Source organism: Podarcis tiliguerta (genome assembly GCF_965153285.1).
Source record: "Podarcis tiliguerta genome assembly, chromosome: 2".
In the NCBI taxonomy this organism is placed as follows: Eukaryota; Metazoa; Chordata; class Lepidosauria; order Squamata; family Lacertidae; genus Podarcis; species Podarcis tiliguerta.
Genome location: NC_139535.1, coordinates 50,262,707 through 50,289,923, shown reverse-complemented (window position 1 = coordinate 50,289,923; position 27,217 = coordinate 50,262,707). Strand labels below are relative to the sequence as shown.

The 27,217-nt window shown below is 47.9% G+C and overlaps 1 protein-coding gene across 3 annotated transcripts; it reads right to left on the bottom strand.

Moving 5' to 3' along the window:
• Positions 1 to 668: 668 nt before the first annotated feature.
• GLYCTK (glycerate kinase) lies at positions 669 to 27,065 on the bottom strand. Of its 3 annotated transcripts, none has more exons than XM_083429444.1 (5): positions 27,022 to 27,065; positions 14,418 to 14,824; positions 13,146 to 13,297; positions 4,932 to 5,107; positions 669 to 2,451 (listed from the first exon to the last, which is right to left on the bottom strand). In XM_083429444.1, exons 2-5 carry the CDS (start codon positions 14,792 to 14,794, stop codon positions 1,546 to 1,548), a joined length of 1,611 nt encoding a protein of 536 aa, XP_083285570.1. In that variant the 5' UTR covers positions 14,795 to 14,824; positions 27,022 to 27,065; the 3' UTR covers positions 669 to 1,545. The 3 variants fall into 3 exon arrangements, with proteins under 3 accessions (XP_083285570.1, XP_083285569.1, XP_083285568.1); XM_083429443.1 differs by lacking the exon at positions 27,022 to 27,065 and adding an exon at positions 26,732 to 26,935; XM_083429442.1 differs by lacking the exon at positions 27,022 to 27,065 and adding an exon at positions 26,600 to 26,769.
• Between the last annotated feature and the right edge of the window lie 152 nt (positions 27,066 to 27,217).

Genomic DNA, 27,217 nt, shown 5'->3' with positions numbered 1-27,217 from the left:
CATTCATGTAGCACTGTGCATTCCGCCATGAAATATCAACCAGGAAGAAAATGCCATCTCAAAAGGGTGAGCAAAAGGTCACAGGGTCAGGTTACATTTGTGCTGGTACATCTGGACTATTCATCATGCCATTCTTCCCATAACAGGTGATGACACTCTCCCACTTCAATGTTAGTAATGGCTCCAAGATCAATAGCTAAAATGCATATGCTCCCTGAATCTGGTCAATTAGATTCTCAGTTCCAAGCTCTTGTCAAGGACCCAGAGGCTGGGCTGTGGAAACTTCTGACTGTCAGATCCAGGCTGGGGAAACTTAACACAGTAGGCTAACCTACTGACACTCCCATGCAGGGAATCCTAAGAAAAATGCTTATTTGGGAAATGCAAAACAAAGCCAAGCATACTACAAAATAAAGGAACACAGGAGAATGTGTCCCACCTCATTACACCGATTTTGCTTTAGTGATGGTAAATACAACAAATTCAGGGCCAATGCATGAAATTAAGAAGTTACAATATATCAACATCATTAAATTGAAATGCTTTCTTCTTCAGAGTTTCAAAAGGCTTGTGTCTATAGTCACGAGTTGCTCAGTTGTCATGCAAAATGTGAAGACAAAAAGTCAGAGGTAATCCCTTTTGTAGAAAGAACTTCATAACCATATGAGTTAACTGGCAAATATATTTCTTTTATTTTATAATGGGCAGTGCATTAGACATGGGTCACTGCGAGAAAGGGAGCATGAAAGGCAGTTTTCCTGTTAAAAAAAAGAAGGTATCACTTAGTAGGTGGTGTCTGGGTAGGATGTTTAGCCTACAGCAGACTTAAACAGATGTGGAATCTATAGTACATATAGGAAACAGAAGACAGATCTGATACAGTGATCCTTTTTCTGCTCCCCTCTTCTTTCAGTCCGTCTTTTTTGGAGTAGGGAGTGTTCCTAATGGAAGTACTATAGAGCTGGTGTATTTTTTCCTCCTGTTCTGGGAGTGTTCAGGGGAATGGGAGGGCAGCTCCAAAGCCTTTCCCAACCCCAGTCCCAGAATGCTCCCTTTTTTGGCCTCTCCATCAGAGCACTGGTGGCAGAAGAGAAACAGCAGCAGACCCTTCCGTGGTGGCTGGGATGGGAGTGTGGAGTATCTGCAGAATCCTATGGCAAGGTCTCACTACTGCCAGCAACTGTGCTGCAGTGTCCTTCACTAACTGTAGCTTCTGGATCAAATGCAAGGGACGCTCCACACAGAGTGCATTTATCCAATTAAAGCACTTATCCTCTTTTAAAAAATCAATTAAAATATACTTTTTAAAAAACCTATCAGGAAAAAAAATTACGTTAGTAGTCTTAAAACAGGAGGTGCTAATACAACCTTAATATCCAGGATTATGATTATCTTTTGCCTTGGAAACTTCTACCATGTGTCTAATTGCAACCTTTGGAATCTGACATTGACAGTCTGGGCAGCAAGGCTCCCTGTTTCATGCAGCCTAGACTTGCCCATAGTTCTTCCTTTGTAGTAAGAAGAATCTGAATGTCTGGTGCATCGCTAACCACCTCTAGCTCTGATTAAAACAGCATGAACGTCCATGACATTTGTGCCTGTCAGGCCCGTCATCAAAAGGTGGCGCCCTCTTTGGAACTCGGTGAAGAAAGTGTATGAATCATTATTGCTCAGGAAAGTTTCCACGCCAAAGCCTTCCTGCTCAGCCTCACGCACCAGCTCCTGGCTGCTGAAGGCCCCGGCAGCCTCTGTCGGTCCATCTTGCCCGTCAGTTCCGCCACTCAGGAACATGACTTCGTATTTCTCCAGAAAGCTGCCGGCCTCCGTGGACTTGGCTCTGTGCAGCTCCAAAGCCACTCGCAGAGCCAGCTCTTGGTTCCGTCCCCCCTTCCCACTTCCTCGAAGCTGCACGGTGGTTTCTCCCCCGGCCAGAAGGCAAACGGGTCTACCTGCTTGGGATTCTTGCAAAGCTTTCAAAGCGTGTGTACAGTTCAAGCCCGGGATCGCCAGCTGGGCTTCCAGGCCGGAGAGTGCTGCTTCCACCTTGTCTTTCAAAAGGTCGGTCCGGGCACCTCTCGCATTGCTCAGGCAAATGAGCTGAATCAACAGGCTGTAGAGACGAGCCACTATGCTGACCTCCCCACACACTGCGTCACTCAGAACCAGGGTTAAGTAACCCAGCTCCTCTGCCTGGCACCGGGCTTCCTCCAAAGCTAACCTGTTTGAGCCAATGACAACGTTGAAGACGTGGGAATAGTCTTTGGGAGTGTTCTGCCCCGTGGCAGAGCCAGACAGCACGGTCTGCACCGACTGTGGCAAGGTGTCCAGCATATCGTATTTGGTCAATATGTGAAAACAGTCCTGGGTGCTGTGGGAACTGGCAACAGTGGGGCCGCTTGCAATAATGTCCAAAGGATCCCCAATGACATCAGAGAGGATGAGGCTCAACACCTAGAAGCAAGAAGGGCAGGAATGGCTCATTAACATTCTACCGTGCCTGATGTGAATTTGAGTTTTAACCGCAAGAGGAGAAGGAGGAGGGTGTGATCCTCCATGCATGCTGATCACACGGGGACTGCAAGATCGTGCGATGACTTGCACAGGGTGAAACAGCCCACAGAGGGGGCTTCCCATCCCCTCATAACACTTCGGGAGGAACTGGTTTCAAAGCAGGCACTTTATAGATTCAGCTGTAAGTCAAAGAGCCTGCAATCTTAACCTAACAACGCAGAAAGTCAACCCTGCTGAACTCCATAGGATTTATGCTGAGGATTAGGGCTGTAATGTTTAAATAGATTCATGTGTATTTATAAAAACTGCAGATAGCAAGCACCATCTTTGAAACAAGGCATTTTTCCCTTTAGAGGGAATGCTTCTGAGATGACGCCTGCTGCAGCATGTGCACATTGCCTAAATACAAAGTATACTTGAGAGCTGTGCGCAGATGAACGTAATAGATTAATTTGGCGTTTCTCAACCTGGAGGCCACAGCACTGTTTCAGATGGGCTGCCCTGTCCCCTCCCAGGAAGTTGGAGGCACTGCCATGAGCTGGCTGCCTTTCTCCGCTTGCCACTGCAGCTGCACCAAGGGAGGGGGGCAAGGGGAAGCAAATGGCTGGAGCTACGTTATCATCAAGCATCCTTACTGACCAAGGAGCAGCCAGCAGCCTCTTTCTCCTCCTCCTGGCTCAGGTGGAAGACAGATATTGCCAGCAGCTGCTGCTCCAGTCCAGCAGTCATTATGGAGTGGGACAAGCTTCTTCTTTACCATCACCCTTGGCTAGCATGCTGCTCCTGCAGGACTGCTTGCCCCCCAGGACTTCATTCTCCAGGAGAGCTGGACCCAAAGGCAATGCCTTTTGAATCCCACTGTTGCTGCTGTAGGAGGAAGTGTTTAACAGTGTTGGTATCAAGGCATAGGCTGTACCAGCAGTGGCAGTGAGTCCTGCAGAAGCAGGCATCACAGCAGCAGAGGGTGAGGGGGGAAAGGAGGCAGCGAGAAAGCTAGATGAGGAGGAGAAGGGCTTCTCGGTATGTAGAAAGACTCTTGATCAGGGTTCATCCTATTAAAACAAATGTCTACAATCATTCACATTCATTTATCCTGCATGTCTTCCGCAAAAAATAGAAGTGAATGATCCAGCCATGTCTTTAAACATTGCACTGAATACATCAGCTGTGCCACTGGTGAGCAACTGCATTAGAAAATGACTCCAAGAGTAGCAATCTCTTTCCCACCACTCAGACAGAATTGATTTCTGCCCTTCACTCTTCTTTGAGAAACAGCTGACCCTTCCCAGTCCATGATTAAAAAAACATATATTAATGTATAAGACTTCTGGAGTTGTTAAATATTAAAAGTATTCTACCCTCCCTGCCTCTTACCCCCAACCAACTATGTGCAAATTGTGCGAAATGTGAATTAAGAACTAGGCATATACCTAATTAATTTGCATAATCTACAACTGCTGTATAAATTGGGATTTTGATTGGATACTTTGGGATTTTAAGCACAGAATTCCATTATCCTGCTAAAGTGGTCTGTTCAATAAAGAGACCCTAATCTATTGTTTCTTTTGCATTCATTCATTTAAAAATGAAACTTGAGAGCTCTCATGGTTAGGCAAAGGCAGTGTAAAAAAATATGGAAGAATCCTCTGGTAATGGCTTCAGAGCTTTAAAAAAAAAGGTTTCACCAAGGTTGGGCTTCTACTAATTTCTGGAGGGGCACATTTTTTAGGGATTGGGAGACAACATGGTACACCCCAATTGCTGCTGGACTACATCTCCCATCACCCCAGACCTTAGGCCATGAGGACTTCAACTGATTGGAAGTTGGGAGTCCAGCAACGTCTGAAAGGCACCACGTTAGCTTGTCCTAGTTTAGTGGCTTTTAAATACCCTGTTGCCTTTCCATTTCCCCACCATCCTCCTTCCTTTCCAAGCTCAGCCTCACTCCTGCACAAAGGGAAAGGGAAAAAAACAAGAAAAGAAAAGAAAACATATTTTAAAAAGACTTCCTCTCCAATTTGTGTGTGTGATTACATAGTTCATTCTGGGTGTGTTATTTGGGGTTTACCACTTCACTGTCCCCAGAGTCTTGAGCACAATCTGGAAGCAGATCTCTCATGAGTGCTAAGCAGACAGATGTTGGTCATCTTTCAAGGTCAGTAGCCCACCATTCCTCAGATGCTTTCTGACTACCTGCCATCTTCTCTTCAGCTTCACTGAAACTGAGCTGGCCAAGTTTATGCTCACTGATGTTAAGGAGGGCAAAACAGCAACATAAACAGCAAACAATAAACTTGCCCACTCCTTCTGCACTTCAAGTCTATCCATGCCACCCACATCTGACCTAGAGTTACAAAAGATGTTCCTTTCTAAATGTTCACAGAGTTGCTGGGCAAAGTCAGACAGCATCTCATACGCACCTGGGCAGGATAGGCAGCCCGTGCCAAACCCCCACCTTTCAACAAGGAGAGGGCCTTTCGGATGGTGTTCAGCTCGTGAATGGTAGCTCCCCTTGAAGCAAGTAACCTGGTGATGGTTTCCTTCTCTTCCAGGGTGACTGGCGGGATGGGTGCAGGTAAAAGTGCCGACCCTCCTCCTAAAATGCAGGAGAACTTCACAGTCAGTACATCTTTACACAGCGGGGCTCCTTCTCATGACCACACACAGAGCAGTCCTGTATCAGAAAGAGAGCAATGGGAGACATTTTGCAGGCAGCTTTCCCCTTTCCCTTGCACTGGAAGCATATTTTTTTCCTAATTCTTTTTCAGCTGCACGCATAGCTTATTGGAATGACAACTGGGAGTGCTTTTTACCAAGTGGCTGAAGCCGAGATTCGCATAAAGACTCCTGAATGCATTAGTCCTCCTTCTCGAACATACATCACTGTTCCATCAACGACTCAGTACAGTTCTGAACCTGTAAAATCACAGCATAAGTAACTCCAGCAACTAATGGAGAAACTGTAAAAGACTGGACAGGCTCTTTGTCCTTCAGCTGATATCAGAGGAAGGTGTTTAAATATGAACGTCAAGACAATCAGTTTTGTAACGTGTAAGAAAGGAAAGGGTTCGGGAAATGATGGCGGTAGCAATATAGTCTGAAGGACAGGGGGATCGCTATGGTGAGTGGTGATTGACAGGAATCTGCAGAAAGATTGTCCGGGGGGAACAGGAGTGCGCAGCGGGGGAGAAACAGGAAAGAAAAGATGAGAAAGTGAATGAGAAACAAAATTGCTGCTTTCAGGGATAAGGAACAAGGAGGCAGAGGCTGAAAGTGAATGGGAAAAGAGAAAGGAGGGAGATACAGCAGCACTGGTACAACAAAGCTGTGGGGGGGGGGGAGGCTGGAATGAGAGAAGAAGTCAAGGTTCAAAAAGAGAAAACAAAAAAGGTGGTGGATGATACAGGTCATTGCGAAGAGGAGTCTTCCAGTGAGACAAACGGGAACCTTCATTCAAAAGTGTGATGGAAAGAAATCTAACATTTGTAACACCACCAGAAAAAAGATGAGCCTTCTCCACGTATTCTTAGAGGCCTCTTTGGATAGCTTAACCCACTGCTGACCTGGAATCTGTAGAGGACCTTCCAATGCATAGGCCACCATCTCCTGCCACTCAGCCAAAATATGGGCCAAAAATATGTGGCTGGAGGAGGGAGGTGGGGGGAGAGACTGAGGAGGACAGCTGGAAGGCAAAAGGATTTGGGGTGTCCTAGGTCCCAGAGATGATGAGACATGTAGTGATGAATAGAAGTCAGCAAAAGCATTCTAAAAGAGAACTTTTGTCTTTGGATTTGGGGTTTTTTTGTGTGGGAGGAGATGCAAAGCTGTTTTAAAGAAGCTGAACTGACCGTCTTTGAGGGAACTGGTTTGCTAAATGAGCGGCGAGAACATTTGCACAAACATATTGGTAAAAAGGATGGCGGGAGTGCCCACATCTCTGACCTCCTTTGTAGCCATGAGCAGGGCTCATTTCCTCTGCTGCTGCCTTTCCATTTCTTTCACTGTAAGTCAGGTGGAAATAAACGGTGGCCCTCCAGACGTTGTTGGACTCCAACCCCGAGCAACATCTGGAAGGCCAAAGGTTAGCCACCCATGAGGCAAACCAAGGCAGCCAAGCACCACCACCTGCTGACAATTCTTCAGTACCACCAGCTCCATGTGATCAGACGAGGATGGAGGAGCCAGCTCAGCTATGAAGCTCAATGGGGGGGACTTGGGCTAGTCACTCCCTCACACTAGCCTGTTGCGAGGATAAATGTGAGTGGGGAAGAATGATGTCTGTTCCCCTCAGCTTCTTGAAGGAAAGGTAGGATATAAATGCTATCAAGCAAGCAAGCCGCACCAGATACCATTTTCTCCATGTCCCAGTAGATAGGAGGGAGCCCTGCTCTACATAGGTGGGGTTGCAGGTTATTCTTGCCCCTTGCTTCTCTTTCAAGCCAGACCAAACCTAGTTCAGGAAAGACTTGAGAAAAGAAGAAGGATCCCAGACAAGGTTGTCAAACGTAAGGCCTGGGGGCTTTATTAGACTTCTTGTGGTCTTCAGCGTGGCCTGCGGCATCCCTACCACACTCCACACAAATTATTCATCCAAGACTCTGGGGCTAGGGAGCAACACTCCTGCCGGGGCAAGGGCCTGTTACCACATGTGCTTTGCATCAGGCCATTCCACTATTCCCTTTAAATTAGCAGCCCAGATGTCAGGGAGGGTGACGTGTACAGGAGAGTGCACACGCATGAAGCAGAACCGAGTGCAGAACGGACAGCTTGCTGGCATTTGCAGCTGAGAAGCAAGGGTGCGGAATAGGCAGCAGAGAAATTTGCAGAGAAGGAGTCGGGTGACAATAGGGATATTTAGACAGGCAAGGTGGCAGGGGGGGTGGGTCTTGGAAAAGGGTTGCTGGGTGCTGAAGTCTGGTTTAAGGAATTCCAACTGGGGGCAGTGCTTGCAAAGAGATTTTGTTATGCAAGATGGAGTGGGAAGGAAACTGGTGCTAGACGGCAGACAGTATTTTTAGAAGTTAACCAGCAGACCTGCTACTCCCTGTGCATTAGAGTAGGGGACTTTTCAGTGGATGGTTATGGCTCCTGGGAACCTGCCGGAGGGTAGAGAGCTTTGCCCTGTAATCTGTTTGAATTTGCCACCCCTGATTTACAGAAGGAAGCAGTTTGCCAGGAGAGAACAAGCAAAAGTAACACTATCGAAACGCAGAGCAATCTTCGTTGTTTTATTGACCTCGTTCATAGTGAAGAGTGCTTAAAAAACAGCACCAGGCTATGCAAAATAGAGAAATGAAGTGAACTGCAGATAAAAGCTTGTGGCAAGTGACACAAGGGGATGGGAAAGGGAGGCAAGAAAAATAGCTCAAGCACCAGACGTATTTGCAGCCCGCGTGACGGATGTGCGATCACAACTAACAGGACAACCACAGAGAGATATGATCAAGAGGATTGTGAAAAGAGTAGAGGGCAATCTTGTACCGGAGGCAGCTCAAAAAGCTACCATTAAATGATAAATGCTCTGAGATTTGAGACACAACATCTGGCAAGTATGACAAACCAGAGAAACAACTAAGTAGGCATGACATTTCTTCAGTCACCAGCAATCCAGTCAAGAGTAGCCAGAGAAGGGAGTGTTCCCTTAGATGGGAGTTTTTGAACCAGCTTCCAAAAACACAGAGCTGGACAGTAGGCTTTGAGGGTCTAGAACTCTTGCTAATAAAAAGGTAGCCAAAGGGCAAGGAGATTCCCATCATACAACACTTTCATTCAGGTACATCCATTTTTGGATGGTAGAATCCTCTCTTCCAAACATGGCACTGTGAAATGGAGGGACCCAGCTGCCAAGGACCCACAGTGGATAATGAAGAATTTAGCTCCCTGTTGAGTTGATTATGGAAACACTGAGGAATAATCATGGGAACATTTGCATGTATAAATGTATGTATGTATGTACATATGTATAAAATGCATGTATTTTCCACGGTAAGAATCAGTGGATGTTTCTGCACATGAGCAGTGAGAATGTTTTGGAGGCCACATTCTCCCCACTAAGTTCCCTAACAATTGCTCTGGTCTAACCTCCACATATTAAAATATTATCAGGCATCCAGGCCAGTATTCTTAGTTGGTGCCTCCCAGAACTGGAATTTCTTCCTCCTGCAGCACCACAAATCTCTGACCTAGTGTATTCATACTTTCTCTGTGTTAAGGAAATACTGGAGTTTATGTTTGGGTTATCTGTGGATATCTGTGCTTTACTACTTTTTATATTGCTGAATTTTTACCTGCCCTAATCTTTAATACAGTGGTACCTCTGGTTACCAACGCTTCTGGTTACAAACGCTTCAGGTTATGAGCTCTGCTAACCCAGAAGTAGCTGCTCCTGGTTGCAAACTTTGCCCCAGGATGCGAACGAAAATCATGCGCCGGAGGCACACGCGCAGCAGGAGGCCCCATTAGCAAAAGCGCACCTCAGGATAAGAACGGTTTCCGCTTAAGAACGGCCCTCGGGAACAAATTAAGTTTGTAACCAGAGGTACCACTGTAATAGCATATAGCAGACGTCAGTGCTTAAAATAAATAACTTACTGCACTAGTATCAAGTATGTACAGCTATACAAATTTAGCTGAAATGCATTCTGAGTGATGAACAGATAAATTGCTTCTTGTTCTATCCTTCTTTTGCCCCTGCTCATCCATATCTGTACCAGCTTTGCATTACCACAAATTTGGCACCCATAACAGTGGCAGACACAGTAGGCGTAGGTCTACACTCTGAAAAAGTTCATACGGGGAAAGCAGGTATAGCAGTTCTTCTGAGCCATATCAGATTTTAAAGGTCAAAACTAGCTCTTTGAATTGCACCCAGAAAAAACAACAACAACCTGCCAGTCAGTGCAGCTGAGCCAGAATCGGTGCAATATGCTCATGCCCTCCTAGTTACCAATTTCGCTGCTGCATTCTGCACTAGCTGTAGCTTCTAAACCATCTTCAAAGGCAGCTCTGTGTACAATGCACTGCAGTAGTTGAACCTGGAGGTTATCAGAGCGTACACAGCATAACCCAGGCTACTCTCACTCACGTAGTGTCACAGCTAGCAGAAGGCGCTCCACACCACTAAGGCCAATTGTCCCTCCAATGACAGTTCTGGATCCAAAAATAACTCAGGGCTGCACATCTGTTCCTTTAAGGGAAATGTAACCTCATAAACAACTGGATGCATTCCACTCATCGAGACAGAGGAAGTGTCCACTAACAGACTTATCTAGATTGAGCTTCAGTTTGCTGGCTCTCATCTAGTCCACTACTAAGGCCAGCACATTCACTGCCACACCTACGGGGGGGGGGGGCAGAGTTGCATGTCATCAGCATCCGGACAACAGCATGGGGGGATAAAAGCAAACCATTTAAAACTCACGTCGGAGGCTTCATGGGTCTGAAAAACATCCCCCAAGCACCAATTCCTGAAGCTGGCCATCCAAGCAGCTCCCCTGGCTTCCAACTCAGAGACAGTAAGGAAGCCCTAGTTAATGGAATAGAAAACTGTCAGGAAATCAAGGAGTCGACATGGACACACTCCCCCTGCCTCCCTCCCAAATGTAGAGGAACCTACAGGCAATCAAGGCAGTTTCAGTGCCAAAACCAAGCCTGAACCTAGGAAACCAGTGTCATCCAAGATATGACTGAAGTGCCAAGCACAACTTCTTAGGCCAGCTTCCATCTACAGGGCAGTAACACAATCTGTGAGTGAATCACAGAATTGCAGAGTTGGAAGGGACCCAGAGGGTCATCTACTCCAACCCCCTGCAATGCAGGAATCCTGCCCACAGCCATCACTGTTTGGGCTCAAATCACCAACCTGCTTAACAGCCAGACCCACTGACCCACTGCACCACACTCAGCATGCAGCACTACAACAATCCATATAATACTGAAAAGCTAGTGTCTTCCTGTTCTGATATCACCAAAGCTCCTTGTCAAAAGGCAAGTTGCATGACAGCACACCAAATGCATACAGAATATTTCATTTTCTTCTCAACTCATTCGGAGCAGCTTCCAGACAAGTTTCTTTAACCCTGCTCTATGTAGGCTCAGTGCCCCCTGCCAATTCCACAGCGCTTTAGAACAGCATTGCTTTTGCGTTTTCTGGTTCAGGGCTGCCATCTCCTGGAGAAAGCGTAGCTTGCCACCTCAAAGTGCATGCGAGTGTTGTGAGAAACAGAGGCAAGAGTGGTGCTTTGAGAGAGCCAGGAAACATCAGTGCAAGAACAGAGCTCTAACGCAGAGATTAATCGTCAAGTGAGACCCACAGATCTCAAACTACTTAACAAGAAAGGTGAGGCAGGAAGACTGAAACAGAGAAAGAAAGAGAACAGCCGATGAAGATCACATTGCAAAATCTATTTCAGCAGAGTCATTTATTGATGCAGAGCACTTAAAACTAAGTGTTAGCATTCCACATTACGCTTTCGTCCACTCCAGCAGGCACCATCAGGATTCCCAAAATGCAGCTTTCCTTGAGATGGAGAAACAGAGACAGATGGCAGACAGGACTACCTGGGTCAACAGTGACACTGTTTCCAAAGCATGAACTCCTCAATGCCTTCTTTGCCTCAGTCTTCTCCGATAAAGAAAACAATGCCCGACCTGAAGAATTTGGAGGAAATGATTCAGCAGAGGAAACACAGCCCAGAATAACTAAGGAGATAGTACAAGAATACTTGGCTAGTTTAGATGTATTCAAGTCTCCAGGGCCAGATGAACTGCATCCAAGAGTATTAAAAGAACTGGCAGATGTGATCTCAGAACCACTGGCAATCATCTTTGAGAATTCCTGGAGAACAGGCGAAGTCCCAGCAGACTGGAGGAGGGCAAATGTTGTCCCTATTTTCAAAAAGGGGGAAAGAGAGGACCCAAATAATTACCGCCCAGTCAGTCTAACATCAATACCAGGGAAGATTCTGGAGCAGATCATTAAGCAAACAATCTGTGAGCACCTAGAAAGGAATGCTGTGATCACCAATAGTCAGCATGGATTTCTGAAAAATAAGTCATGTCAGACTAACCTGATCTCATTTTTTGACAGAATTACAAGCCTGGTAGATGAAGGGAACGCAGTGGATGTAGTCTACCTTGATTTCAGCAAGGCATTTGACAAGGTGCCCCATGATATTCTTGTAAAGAAGCTGGTAAAATGCGGTCTTGACTATGCTACCACTCAGTGGATTTGTAACTGGCTGACTGACCGGACCCAAAGGGTGCTCATCAATGGTTCCTCTTCATCCTGGAGAAGAGTGACTAGTGGGGTGCCACAGGGTTCTGTCTTGGGCCCGGTCTTATTCAACATCTTTATCAACGACTTGGATGATGGACTCAAGGGCATCCTGATCAAATTTGCAGATGACACCAAACTGGGAGGGGTGGCTAACACCCCAGAAGACAGGATCACACTTCAAAACGACCTTGACAGATTAGAGAACTGGGCCAAAACAAACAAGATGAATTTTAACAGGGAGAAATGTAAAGTATTGCACTTGGGCAAAAAAAATGAGAGGCACAAATACAAGATGGGTGACACCTGGCTTGAGAGCAGTACATGTGAAAAGGATCTAGGAGTCTTGGTTGACCACAAACTTAACATGAGCCAACAGTGTGATGCGGCAGCTAAAAAAGCCAATGCAATTCTGGGCTGCATCAATAGGAGTATAGCATCTAGATCAAGGGAAGTTATAGTGCCACTGTATTCTGCTCTGGTCAGACCTCACCTGGAGTACTGTGTCCAGTTCTGGGCACCACAGTTCAAGAAGGACACTGACAAACTAGAACGTGTACAGAGGAGGGCAACCAAAATGGTCAAAGGCCTGGAAACAATGCCTTATGAGGATCGGCTAAGGGAGCTGGGCATGTTTAGCCTGGAGAAGAGGAGGTTAAGGGGTGATATGATAGCCATGTTCAAATATATAAAAGGATGTCACATAGAGGAGGGAGAAAGGTTGTTTTCTGCTGCTCCAGAGAAGCGGACACGGAGCAATGGATCCAAACTACAAGAAAGAAGATTCCACCTAAACATTAGGAAGAACTTCCTGACAGTAAGAGCTGTTCGACAGTGGAATTTGCTGCCAAGGAGTGTGGTGGAGTCTCCTTCTTTGGAGGTCTTTAAGCAGAGGCTTGACAACCATATGTCAGGAGTGCTCTGATGGTGTTCCTGCTTGGCAGGGGGTTGGACTCGATGACCCTTGTGGTCTCTTCCAACTCTATGATTCTATGATTCTATGATTCTATGATTCTATGATTCTAAGCAAGCAGATAGAGAGAGGAGAGGAAAATGCAATTATCCTGCTGCTAGAAGAGCACATTCGAACACACAAGCTACGAAGCTGCCAGCAGCGTGGGAGTCACACTGGGGAACAACTCTGAGCCACTTTACGCTCCAGTTCTGCTTTCTTTGCACAGACAAATTGACCTAGTTTGTTAGGTAAGCTTGTGCAGTGGCTTCTTCCCTTCACAAGTGGGAGGGAAAAATATATACATAAATCAGATCAGAAAAGGGGGAAAGAACAGTAAGGAAGCTAATGGAGGACAGGCTCTCTCTGCAAAACCCGAGTCCCGGCCCTGGAATCCCAAGGCATTACCTGAAATCAGCACCAGGAGAAGGTCCCCAGCTGTCAGGCCCTCGGCCAAATCCCGGATAGCGTTGGCTGCCTTCAGAGCTGCTCTGTCAGGAAGGTTGTGCTTAGCTCCTTCCATAACTTGGATGCGGCTCTGGGGCTTCAGCAACATTGCCCTGTAGGGGTTAACAAAAGATGAACAGGTTCTCTTCTGGCACATGCTCGGCCTACCATTGAAAACCCCAGCAAATGAAGAGCTACAGGGCAGTTCCTTCTGAACGACTGTGAGATGCCACCATTTTAATAGATCCATTGCCCAGTAGGCTGACAGTTGCTCAGCTCTGAGGCCTGACAGTGTCATGCCCTCAAGAGCTAGGAGGTCCTAATGAATGAAATTACAGCCTGATTCTAGCTGAACCACCAACCAGGGTGATCAAACGCAGGACAAACATAACTACTGCCAGACCTAAGATGTAGATGCACATACGACAAAAAAGCAACAGAGGGCAGTATCCACCTAAACAGGTCTGCTAGTGCAATCACTTTGAAACGCTCAATCAAAATTCCTCTCCCTCTCCTTTTGAGCAGCCCCTAAATATGTCCTGGGGGTTCTCCAACTCTCTAGATTTAGGGGGCACATAGGGAAAGGGGGGACTTCTATTGTGCAGCCCAAAGTGCTTGCATTAATGGGTTGTGAAGCTGGAGAGGCTGCTATTCAGGCATAATAATCCATTCTGCAGGGGCAAATGATTCCACAGCATTTCAGCTAAATGTGGCTGCTGTCTTGGATCTATCACAGATCTTGGATCTATCACAGATCTCGTTTCCCTAGGAAATACAGTACTCTAGGAAGCCCTAAGTAGCAAAACTGTAACACATCCCAAAAAAACAACAACAGCCCTTTAACAGCAAAACTAGGTAGGAGTTTAAAGTGGTTAGTCCACAGTAAGAAAAAAGTCTGGAAAATTTCTCTCTAAAGGATCTACAGCGCACAACCAAAATGTTGTTTGTAACAGGGACATTCCTTTACTGTCTACTGTTTTAAAAAGCCTCTGGGCCTGGGTTTAGATGACAGATACTTCTGACAGAAAAGTGAAGACCAGATTGTTCAGTACACAACCAAGAGTGAGGAAGAAGTCATGTCAAGTCAGTAAGGGGGACCTTGAGGCTGCTCCCCCAGGCCTGGTTGTGTATTTAAATCACCCTCCAACAGGCCCTGCTTCCTCACCCCCCGCTCTAGGATTGTTATTATTTTAAACAAAACGTGGACTAGAAATGCCCTTAACAAACCAATACCTCCTTCCTGTGTTCTGCAGAGTTTCTTGGATGCCTTGAGGAACACTAATTACTCCCCGGACGAGGTAGTCTCCAAGGATGTCCTCTGCTGCAGCTGCCATGCCCAGAACAGCCTTCCCAAAGCCGACCAGATACAAGTTCCTCCTCAGTTCAAAAGGCCGACCGTGCAACACAAGCCTTGGACATTTGCCTGGCTCCAAGACCAGGGCCCTTTTCAGCATAGGCCCCGGCAGGACTCTGGCAACAGCGCTGCGGAATAAATGAAGCCCATGCTCCTGGAGGGCCATGTTGGGGGAAGCTGCCTCACGGGTGAAGCAAGAGGTGGAGCGCCAGCAAGCTCTGCCAACAACAGGCCAACCCTTAAAGAGAGAGGCCATGACCCAAGTTGTTAACCAGCTGCAGTTTTCCTGCAACAAGGGACAGGGGAAATTAATGTTTTGAGCCGCACTATGAAATCAGGGGGCGGGAAAGAGACGGAGGACAGGTGGTGGGTTTCTCTCCACTCCTAACTTACCCATCTCACAGAAGCTCTGCATGTACTCTTGGCCTCAGCCTCCACAACTGAAAAACCTACTCACTACCCCCTGGGAAAGTCCAGAGGTCTTCTCGCCTAGCCAATTTGATGGATCAAGTGAGGAAGTTAATAATTTACGCAGCAGGGCTTGCTTGAAAGTCATTTGCCTTCCATTAGGTAACTAGACAAACTAGATGAGGCAAGTTAAGCAGAGCGGTATATTTAGAAAAGGACAGTATACCAAACTGGCTTCTCCCACACCAAAAGCAGAGTGGGGTAGACTGGAAGGCTATGAAGCCATTTCTCCGTGATGTTAGGGTTGCAAAGTAAGAAGCTGCAGTGACTAGCTAAGGAATGGAAAGGGTCGAGCTAGCCAGGGAGCTCAGACAGTGGAGAATGAGGAAAAAAACAAGGAACTTCAATGTCCCCACCCAGTTTTGATCTGTAACCACAGCTACTCTACAGTGACATAATGCTGGGGAAGGTAACTCAGCAGGGTCCAGAAGCCAAGAGTCACACATGGTGATAGAACAATAGAGTCTTCCTACACTGAAGCAGGGGTGAGGAAACTGTGGTCCTCCAAATATTAATGGACTACAACTCCCACTGTTCTTGAGCACTGGTCATACCAGCCGAGGCTGATGGGACTGGAAGCATGGGCAGACTTTGGTCTTTCAAATTTCAGTGGGGCCCTGTGCTAGGTCCAAATTTCACATCCCTCTCTCTCCACCTCTCGTTCTACTCATCATAGTTGCAATGCCCTGAAGCGCCCCCAATGCTCAGCGCCCAGTGTGGTGGAACCAGTTGCACTGCCCGAATTCCACTTCCATTGGGAGTCCAATATCAGGAGGGTGACAGGCTGCTTGCCCCTACAGCAGGGGTCAGCAAACTTTTTCAGCAGGGGGCCGGTCCACCGTGCCTCAGACCTTGTGGGGGGCCAGACTATATTTTGGGGGGAGAAATGAATTCCTATGCCCCACAAATAACTCAGAGATGCATTTTAAATAAAAGCACACATTCTACTCATGTAAAAACACCAGGCAGGCCCCAGAAATAACCCAGAAATGTATTTTAAATAAAAGGACACAGTCTACTCATATAAAAACATGCTGATTCCCGGACCGTCCGCGGGCCAGATTTAGAAGGCGATTGGGCCAGATCTGGCCCCCAGGCCTTAGTTTGCCTACCCATGCCCTACACTAAAGGGTGCCTTTCAGAAGCAGATGAACCGTACTCCACCTCCTCCCCTTGCCTGAGTTGTAGTTTCCTTGTCAGGAGGGAACAATAGTTTTGTGTTTCTTTTGTAGTATCCATCCGTAAATGAAGAGGTTGAACAGGTGGCAAAAAGACAGGCCCTGCAAGCTGCTAAGCAACAGAAGCCTCCAAAGGCAAGAAAAGCACTCCAGATTTCCCTCACCCAACGCTGTCTGGCAATAAATTCCAAAAACTAGATTCCGCCCCAACCCAAAAAAGAAATTCGTAAGTGCATCCGATTTTTAAAAATAGCAGCCTCCAACCTGCACTTCAGGTACCTTGTGTACAGGGCAAAAGCACTGAGATATCATCCATAGACTGATGACACCCAATTCTGTCATCAAGCAATCTAGAAGCATCAGTGACAGTTCTTAAAACCAACGTCCTGAGGTCAGGGTTGAATGGATGGTGACTAAATTGAGACAAGGCAATTACTATTTTGGTGTGGGATTCTCAGTACTCTGAGGAGGCAAAAATGCTTCAGATAGGAAGGGGGGGATACCGTTTACTGACTGGGCTTGCGTGTGGCCGTGCTTCCTGACCCGGTATACCTCCTGGAATCTCAGGTTGCCGGTTTGGCAACAAGAGATTCCATCTGATATGTCAACTGAGCCCTCTCCTAGATACACAGGATCTTGTCTATGTCACGTGTCCCTTTGTAACCTCCAGGACGGACAAGTACAACGTGCTTCACGTGCACTGCCCTTGAAGACTGTTTAGACTGTTTAGAAATTCAATTTCTTGCAGGAGTTGGGAGGTGTGTGTTCAACCAGTGCTGCCAAGTGCACCAACTAGCCGTGCATTCCCAAGGTATGGGAAACTGCCACACGAGGTCATACAAGGCTTTATAGGTTTAGAGCTATAAAGCCCTGTATGGTTCAGTTTCTTGGCTCCCACCAGCCACTTGGAAGTGAAATGCATGGTCTTTGAAGTCCGCCTGAAAGCAATTTGAACACAAACTGTTTTGCAAAGGGACTTCAAAGGCAATGTGTCTTAGCACCCACCAGCTGATAGGCAGTGTGACCTCACTCTGAAGTCCATTTCCAAAGGGACCTCAAAGGCAAGCCCCTTTTCAAGCTGTCACCTGTTGTCACGTGACTGAGAAGTGGGTATTGTTCCACAGTGGATGGGGGAAGGAAGGATCCTGCCGATCCCCACCTCTGGTTTAGACCTTTTATATCTTTTAGACTCAAGGCTAGCAAATGTGGTAGCCTCCGTATATACATAGCTGGACTCAATCCGTTTCCACCAGCGCAGAGGGATGATGTGTATTCCAGCAGCATCCTGAAGGCACTGCTTTGGGTGACACAGAGCAAGTGACACAGAAGACCAGGGAGCTTTATCCATCTGCTGGGGGAGGAAAGAGGTGGGAGCATCTCTTCCAGAACAAGCAGAAGACAGGATGCAAACCTCTCAAGTTGCTGAAGGAACTGGCCTGCTTCACTTCCAAAAAGCAACCCACAAGGCCTTTTACTAAGTAATGTTAGTAGAGAGGCAGGTGCCTGTATTCAACCATTTTTTACTCAGAGAAGCTCATTGAAACCTAAAGAGACCTAAATGAGCCATGGCCATTACTTGCAATGGGTCTACTCCAAGTAAAAGTTAGCTGAAAACAACTGGACTCTGCCCTGAGGAGTTTTTGCAAAGCAACTTGCAACAGTGGAAAAGACCACAGAAGAAGGGAAGGGAAAGGACAAACAGGTGAGACAAAAGTAACAAGGGACAAATGTCATGGAAGTCCCAGTGCATCAGCTTAGCCTTGTGATAATTTTGCTCCAAACTCTGGATGTGTGTGCTGTATTAGCTGTTTAAATCTATTGTTATCAGAGTGTACGTTTGTAGTATTTAGTCAGCTGCTTTGGTCTGCAAAAGGAAAACCAGGCTATAAACATGGAAAACCCTCATTTGCTAGCAGACCAAAAACGAGCACAGCTCACAGCCCCACTGACGTTTTCCCGCGGGGAAGTGAATGGCACTTTCACAGCCGCCGCCCCTTTGCTTGCATCCGCTACTGCTATTCCCTCATGAGCAAGAAAAGGAGCCATGGCAAAACTGAATTTAAGTTGCCTTGGAGAAAGGTTTGACTTTTTTGGCAGCAGCTCCAGCCAGGCCAGACTGCAAACAAAGTTCCCTTGTTTTCCCGTTCCTTCATTTCCAACTTTGAAGCCTCTATTTGGAACGTAGTCCAGAAGCCCTCATTAATCTTGGCGGAGATCTGCTGAGAATTGCTTCTTCCGTGACAGGATTGCTTGGGGATTGTGAAGGGTTTAGATTAATCTCCTTTAAATGAAAACTTCATAAGCTGCCATTAATGAATAATGGTCCTAATCTGCATATTAATTTGAATAAATCATTTTGATATGTTCTTCTGAATGTTGCTTCTGACTATGGCTTGAGCTCCACTATACAAGACTGGAGATAGTTCCTACTTCCTTATTAAATCCACCGGAGGAGGTATAAAGAGGTGTTCAAGTTAATTACAAATCGACGTACAAGCATATATTAACCGGAATGATTCACTGTACCTGGAATTATATCTATATAATATCCATTAAATCACCAGAAAGAAACACAACATTCAATAATGAACACGGATTAGTCAACAGTATCTCCAAAATCAGTTTCTGGGCCACCAGCGCTGGTTGGAGAATTGTCTTTATCTTGAGATGTCCTAGAATAACTTCTCTCAACTTGGTACCCTCCAGATGTTTTGGACAAGAATTCCCATCATCCCCATCCAGCATGCCCAGTGGCCAAGGATGATGCTGGAAGGCAGCAGGCTGGGAAAGGCTGCCCCAGAACTACGTTTGGCCCTCAGCTATTGCCATTTCGGTGCAAAATGCATTTAAGCATGCTAAGTTCTGAGCCCCAACTGACAAGTTACATTCAGATAAGGAACCTGTTCTATGACTCAAGGGCAATAGCCTTAAATCAGGGTAGGCAAACCGGTAGCCCTCCAGTTGGTTGTTGGCTCTCCCAACTACGATCATCCCCAGACAGCATGGCCAACCAGTAGACCATGCGAATGTAGTTCACCAACATCTGGAGAATCAGAGGTTCCCCACCCTGCACTACATGTTAGTAGTTTGGGGCCCATTCAGAGACTGCTTTAGACTCCTAAATGGTGATCTTCATACAGTTGGCTATTTGTACCTTTTCAAGGCAAGGCTGAGGGTGCATTGACAGGGTATCTGATCAGACAACATCTCTCTCAGGGACTCTTGCCTCAGCACACGATCTGGCTTCCCTGAGGAGTTTAGGTGAGGTGAATGCCCCATCTATGATGGCTGCTTTTTATGTATTGGTTGCCACCTGAAGCTGTGGTAATGTCATAGTACATATATTGATCACATTACCTTTTTTTAGGTGTAGGTTTACAACCATGTACATACCACAATGTAAGATATTACAATGGACCCTAAATATAAACCTCTGAAAAATTACAGGCCCCTGAAAACTGCCACCTGGTGATGAAAAGCAAGGAAGTCTGCAGAATTAATGTGAGGTAATGTAATCAGCATAGCTGGGCGGACTTAATTACAGGTTCACTCGCAGGGCATCGGGACCGGCGAAGGATGTAAACGATATGCAACCTTCTGTACCAAAGCTGCAACCTGAGATTCCAGGAGCTGCTGACATTGCTCCAAGGCTGTCACTCCCCCAAGCCCAAGGAGAGTGATCCACTCTTCTCTGCAAGCCACTTCTCAGCTATCCCAGTCTTGACAATCCCAAAGCCCATTTTTTACCCCTCTACACTCCTACCCAACATGCCTGCTTGCACAGAATTCAGATCTTGGCCTGCTCCTTCGCCTGAGATCCTTCACCTCTTCTGACTCAAATACCTGGGCTCATGTCCCTTTTCCAGCAAGTTACCTCCCCCAAGTGTATAAACACAGAGCTCAAGGAAACTGAAAAAGTGTTCGGTAAACTTCTCACACCCAGAAATATCTTATTTCTGTTTTGTTTTGTTTTTTATTTTATGGAAAGATTTTCATGGATGTCATTTCTGCTATTACAAGGGAAACACAGGAAATGCCATGCCAGCATTGCGTACCGTGGCAATGTTCCTGAAGTTATGGGGAATGAAAAGTGGCAAGTTAGAATTTGGAGTGACAAAGACAATATTCTGGGTCATCATTTCCCACGTGGCCAGATGGGAAACGCTGCTGTATAGCGTTAGAGCCAGTGTTAGAAACTGAGATATGAACTGAGATATAAACCTAGGTTATGGGCACAACAATGGAATGCCTAGGTGTACTTTTTTATAGCAAGAATACAAAGCTGAAAATGAATGAACCGCAGCTAAAATACTATGTTCATTTTTCACACTGTCTAGTCCAGGGGTCAGCAAACTTTTTCAGCAGGGGGCCGATCTCCTGTCCCTCAGACCTTGTGGGGGGCGGGACTATATTTTTTGGGGGAAATGAACGAATTTCTACACCCCACAAATAACCCAGAGATGCATTTAAATAAAAGCCACATATTGTACTCATGTAAAAACACCAGGCAGGCCCCACAAATAACCCAGAAATGTGTTTTAAATAAAAGGACACAGTCTACTCATGTAAAAACATGCTGATTCCTGGACAAGTCCGCGGGCCAGATTTAGAAGGTGATTGGGCCGGATCTGGCCACCAGGTCTTAGTTTGCCTACCCATGGTCTAGTCCTTCTCCTGCCCACCCCCCTAATATTCTTAGGAGGGTCTCTTCTCCAGTCTTCAGAGTACCGTATTTTTCGTCCCATAGGACGCTCCGTCCCATAGGACGCACCTACTTTTTTGGGGGGGAAATAAAGGGAAAAAAATTTTCCCTTTATTTCCCCCCCAAAACCAGGTCGGGGAACAGTGGGATGGCGGCGCTGCGCCTCCCCGCTGTCCCCCGACCTTGTGGGGCTGGCCGATGTCTGCCTGGCGCCAGGGCGCTCTGCTGCAGGGCGCCCCATGCGCCGGGCGGCAGGCTGCCGCCCGCAAGCCTTGCGCGCCGGGGGGGAGTTCTCCCCCGGTGCGGAAGGCTTGCGGACACTTGCGCGAAGCACGGGGCGTCCTCCGAAGGGCGCCCCGTGTTCCGCGCTGCAGGCTGCCGTCCGCAAGCCTTGCGCGCCGGGGGGGAGTTCTCCCCCGGTGCGGAAGGCTTGCGGACACTTGCGCGAAGCACGGGGCGTCCTCCGAAGGGCGCCCCGTGTTCCGCGCTGCAGGCTGCCGCCCGCAAGCCTCGCGCACCGGGGGGGAGTTCTCCCCCGGTGCGCGAGGCTTGCCGGCACTTGCGCGAAGCACGGGGCGTCCTCCGAAGGGCGCCCCGTGTTCCGCGCTGCAGGCTGCCGCCCGCAAGCCTTGCGCGCAGGGGGGGAGTTCTCCCCCGGTGCGCGAGGCTTGCCGGCACTTGCGCGAAGCACGGGGAGTCCTCCGAAGGGCGCCCCGTGTTCCGCGCTGCAGGCTGCCGCCCGCAAGCCTCGCGCGCCGGGGGGGAGTTCTCCCCCGGTGCGCGAGGCTTGCCGGCACTTGCGCGAAGCACGGGGAGTCCTCCGAAGGGCGCCCCGTGTTCCGCGCTGCAGGCTGCCGCCCGCAAGCCTCGCGCGCCGGGGGGGAGTTCTCCCCCGGTGCGCGAGGCTTGCCGGCACTTGCGCGAAGCACGGGGCGTCCTCCGAAGGGCGCCCCGTGTTCCGCGCTGCAGGCTGCCGCCCGCAAGCCTTGCGCGCCGGGGGGGAGTTCTCCCCCGGTGCGCGAGGCTTGCCGGCACTTGCGCGAAGCACGGGGAGTCCTCCGAAGGGCGCCCCGTGTTCCGCGCTGCAGGCTGCCGCCCGCAAGCCTCGCGCGCCGGGGGGGAGTTCTCCCCCGGTGCGCGAGGCTTGCCGGCACTTGCGCGAAGCACGGGGAGTCCTCCGAAGGGCGCCCCGTGTTCCGCGCTGCAGGCTGCCGCCCGCAAGCCTTGCGCGCCGGGGGGGGGAGTTCTCCCCCGGTGCGCGAGGCTTGCCGACACTTGCGCGAAGCACGGGGCGTCCTCCGAAGCGCCCCCGTGTTCCGCGCTGCAGGCTGCCACCCGCAAGCCTTGCGCGCCGGGGGGGAGTTCTCCCCCGGTGCGCGAGGCTTGCCGACACTTGCGCGAAGCACGGGGCGTCCTCCGAAGCGCGCCCCGTGTCCCGCGCTGCAGGCTGCCGCCCGCAAGGCTTGCGGATAGCTTCCTGGAGCCTGGAGAGCAAGAGGTGTCGGTGCGCACCGACGCCTCTCACTCTCCAGGCTTCCGCGAAAGCCTGCATTCGCCCCATAGGACGCACACACATTTCCCCTTCATTTTTGGAGGGGAAAAAGTGCGTCCTATAGGGCGAAAAATACGGTACCTGAAAGTGGGGAGGCAGGAAAAGGTCCTCCTTTCCTTCCACTCTGCAGTCTTAATCTGAAATCTTAAGCACAGTACTGTGCCCAGAGCTCAGAAACTGCTCGCACTAAGGAAATACCCTGTTGCAAAATGCACCTAGAACAATGGGAGCTTTGAACACTGGTTAGAGTCACCTGGTTCCTACAGAACCAGAATATGGAAGCAGAGTTACTAAAGAAAAAATGCCTAAGTGAAAGGGATGAAACGGCTGTCTCACTTACCAAGGAGCTAAAGCCATCATTCTGGCATGGACGCTTTTACTTCCCTTATACATATATCTTGTTGAACTCTCTCTTCCTAGAGAAAAGAGCTGATCAAATTAGTGGCCGTAACACCACCTTATTGTGCTTTCAGAGGATTTACCTTGAGTTACCATTTGTGCAGCAAAACAAAATATAAGACTTCTCATTAAGATTATTTAGGTTGCAACCTGCATCTATGCAGCTGGGAATAAGTCTTGGTTAACTCAATGGAACTTGCTTTTGAGTAGATGTATAGAGGATCGGTCTGTCAAAGTACAATCTGAGAGAAAAGGCTTTGCCAACATTTCATTATGAAAAGATTAAACTTGCAGAAGGCAAACTGTGCTTTTCACATGCGCCTCAACATGCTATGAAGCATGCTTCTACAAAATCAACCGAGTCATCCCGAGGCACCTTAAAGATTAACAAAAATATACATTTGCTAAAGTGCCCCTAGGCTTAATTTTTGGTTTTGTTTTGACAGATTAATGGAAATCACCTTCAAGAATTCATCGCCATTTTCACTTCATTTAACCAGGAGGAAGATTAAAAACAAAGCACCTGACATACTGTAAACAGAAAATATCCCTCAGCAAGGAACTGAGAGCAAAGCACGATAATATGGGAGCAGCCCCAAATTTACGCTTTTGTGTCAGTAATATCTAAGGGGTAAGAAAAAAGTGAGTTTCAATTGCTCAGGCAGTACATAGGTGTCAATTTTTCATATACTGTATGGGTGAGGAGAGCTCAACCCTGCCACACGCCCCTATCTCACCATACTCTTGTTTCAAGCATGGAGAAGCTTTCTGTATTCTGAGTGAGGCTGGGATAAAAGTGCCTGCAGAGATGGAACACAGAGTCACACAACAAGGACGGGGAAGAGAAGAACCTATCAGATGGAACTGTCACTATTTTTAATTCCGTTTGGGGTTAAGCACTTTATTTTACTTGCTAACAAAGAATTTTCTCATTCACTTTCTTAAATGTGACTATTGGGTCTTTGGAAAGCATTTTGATTAAGAAAATTATTCCCTCATTGACACAGTATCGTCTGTTCATTTAATTATACATGGGGACTTTTTCTTTTCTTGCCAATCATCCCTACACAAGCCTTGGTGTGACTAACAAAGACTGAATCACTTCTGTCCAAAGAAGAAGAATGCGTTACCCAAAATATATCCAAGCGGGATGGCGCTATCAGAATATGCATGCTAGCAACTGACAATCCCAGCTGACAGCAGTCAATCAGCCTAAGTAAGCAGCCATGATGTAAACAGGACCAAATGGTCACAGCTCACAGAGAAGTGTGCAGTAAAGTGTTGTAATTTATCCGCATGTATTAACAGAAGTGGTCCTGATCAGCCAGTCAATGGGAGGAATGCAATGCAGTACTAAGTTGGGCACGTGTGTGCAGAATGAGGTCCGCTCACGCAATGGGACTTTCCCCTCTCTCCTCCCCTGCATGCCCCCTAAACCTTTTCTGGGGGTTCCCCCAACTCTCCAGAGCAGATTTATGGGGTGCAGGGAGAGGGGGGTAATTCCAATACATGAGCAGAGCTAACTCATTGCGCGCAACAACTTAATTGAATCCCACCCAATCTCTCCAAGCAGGACAATCCAGAATCCCAGGTTTTATCTTATCTTTTTTTTTTACTTTGGCAAACCCAGGGTTCCTCCAAGCAGGCCGGTACCTTCTTGTTTCTTAGTGTCCCGCATTTTGGTGCCATTTCCAGTGACACTCAACACACTGAGTTCTTTATTAGAGGGAGCAATGATGCATACGCTCAAGACAAAAATACACTATCATTTTTTATTATTATTATATTAATTTCTCTACCACCCTTCATCCAAGGAACACAGAGCAGTTTGCAATATAAAAACACAAAAACACATACCATAATAACAAACAAACAAAAGCAATCTCCTTCACCCAGTTTAAAAGGCTGTAGAATGTTTAATTAGCCAAAGGCCTGGGAGAAGAGAAATGTTTTTGCCTGGCACCTTCAAAAATGCAATGAAAGCACCACAAGTGGGGAGCAACTGAAAAAAGGCTCATTCTCGTCTTGCCACCTTCCAAACGTATCGTGGAAGGGCACACACGAAGACACTAATGTGACCATTCAAATGAGCAGAGGGCACATACTTGGGAAATGCATCTTTATTTCAAAAATGACATATGAAGTAGCATTGAAAATTGCAGAAATGTACAAAGACTTGGAAGTCAATCTAGTTCAGTGTTCTGCACAAAGGCAAAATCTCTCATGTTCAAAGTTGCAACTGATCAGCCAGTGTCATCCTATGAAAGCACACCCTAAGAAACCAACAAGAACAATCGCACCATCAGTAGCTGCAAGACTCAGTCTCCATTATGACTCCACTTGAGCTCACCATCCCTTCCACAGCACTACTCATTTTGTATTCAATCACCTGGATTGCAGCTTGCTTTCTCTCAGAGGGACATACTGGGCAGGGAACATCATGCATTAAACGTGTCAAGTGTGGGATATACAGCAGGAGGAATGTTAGCAGAAACAAAGGAAGCTGCCTTACAGGAAGTCAGACCAGGGCTACATCCAGCTCAGCATTGCATTTGCCAGAAACAGGGAACACTCAGGCCCAGGGGCCTTTCTGATCTAGCCCTTGAGACCCTTTCCAGGCAACACACACTCCCAAGCCACACCCCTCACCACCCCTCACTTTATAAAGAAATAGCCAAGAATTCCAAGATATCCATTACCTTTGATCTTTGAGGAAGGGCTGTAGCTCAGTGACTGGCACTCACAGCACTCTAGCAAAATGTGCCGCTTGGTCCAAAACGGGTTGGTGACCCATGGCTTAAACCAGGGGTTGGGAACCTAAGGCCCGTGGGCTGGATGCGGCCCAATCGCCTTATCAATTCGGCCCACGTACGGTCTGGGAAGCAGCGTGTTTTTACATGAGTAAAATGCGTCCTTTTATTTAAAATGCATATCTGGGTTATTTGTGGGGCTTGCCTGGTGTTTTTACATGAGTAGAATGTGTGCTTTTATTTAAAATGCATCTCTGGTTATTTGTGGGGCATAGGAATTCATTCATTATTTTTTAAAAAATATAGTCCGGCCTACCACATGGTCTGAGGGACGGTGGACTGGCCTACAGCTGAAAAATATTGCTGACCCCTCGCCTAAACTAAATGGCGCTTGCTCTTTAGGCTTTCCGACAGAAGACCTTCACCATTCTACAGGGACTTTAAACTGGGAAACAGCATAAGCTTTGCCACTGAGTGAGAACCCTTTCTAATTATAATCTGAGCAGCCTCCCAAAACAGGCCTTCTGTGTGATTCTGCTGGAGGCACACTGGCATCAGGATATGACTTCATAGCCTCCAAACGCACACCAAAAACGAACTATGGTTTTGGAGACACTTGTCTGATCTAGAATTGTGAAGGGGGGGGGCTCAGAAACATGGGGAAACCGCCTCTCCCATTTTCCGGATTCTCACATTTCTAGTCTGATCCTAGACAGGTCACCCCCTTCATACTGCCAAGAGTGCCACACGCAGCGTAGTACGCCTGGGGTTATTTTCTTTTGCAAAGCGTCTCCCGCCCTGCCCGGCGGCTGTGTGTTGAGAATCTTCTACCGCCCGATCCCAGTTCTTGATTACTAGCAAGGCAATTACTGGCAAGGCCCAGATTAAAGTGTGCACGGTGGCGGGGGGAGGGCAATGCCAGAACCTGATTCTTCCACCGACACTGCAACTCATGGGGCAGCCCCACTTCCTCGCTTATTTTTATTTTTCTAATTTGTATGCCGCTTAGTACCATAGCCTCTCAGCGGTGTACAATGAGGGTGCATGACGAAAACCTGCTGAAATTAACAGCGCGAGCTGGTCCTCGTCTCCCGCAGCTCCGCGTTTCCCGGGTTAAGGAGGGGCTCGCGAGACTTGGCTATACCTGAAGGCATCACCGCAAGGTGAGCGGGGGCGGGGCTCTACACTCAACAGGGATTGGCTGGCTGCCCATAGAGGAGAACGTTCCCGCTCGACCGTTCTATCACGCGATTGGAACTGAGCGATTGGAAAGAGGCCGCGCACGAACGAGCCCGCCTCTTCACATCTAACGCGGCTGGAACGCCGGCTCCCACAATGCACCACTGCCGCTCCCCCTCCCGCCTCAAGCCGCCTTTCAGAGAGACTTGCTTGTATCCCATGAGCCACTGCTCTCCCCCTTTGCCGTCGGCGCACCTGCGCCTTTAAGGGTCGCCTCCTTCCGCCTTGCTTCCCTCCGCTGCCCCACAATTCCGCGCGGCGCGCTCCCCTCCTCCCCTCGCAGGGCCCCCTGGAGCCGCAAAATGGCGGACACAATGAGTAGCCTCCGCCGCTGCTGCAACTGCCGCCGCCGCCGCCTCCTCCTGCCGCCCGCAGCTTGACTCGAGCCCGC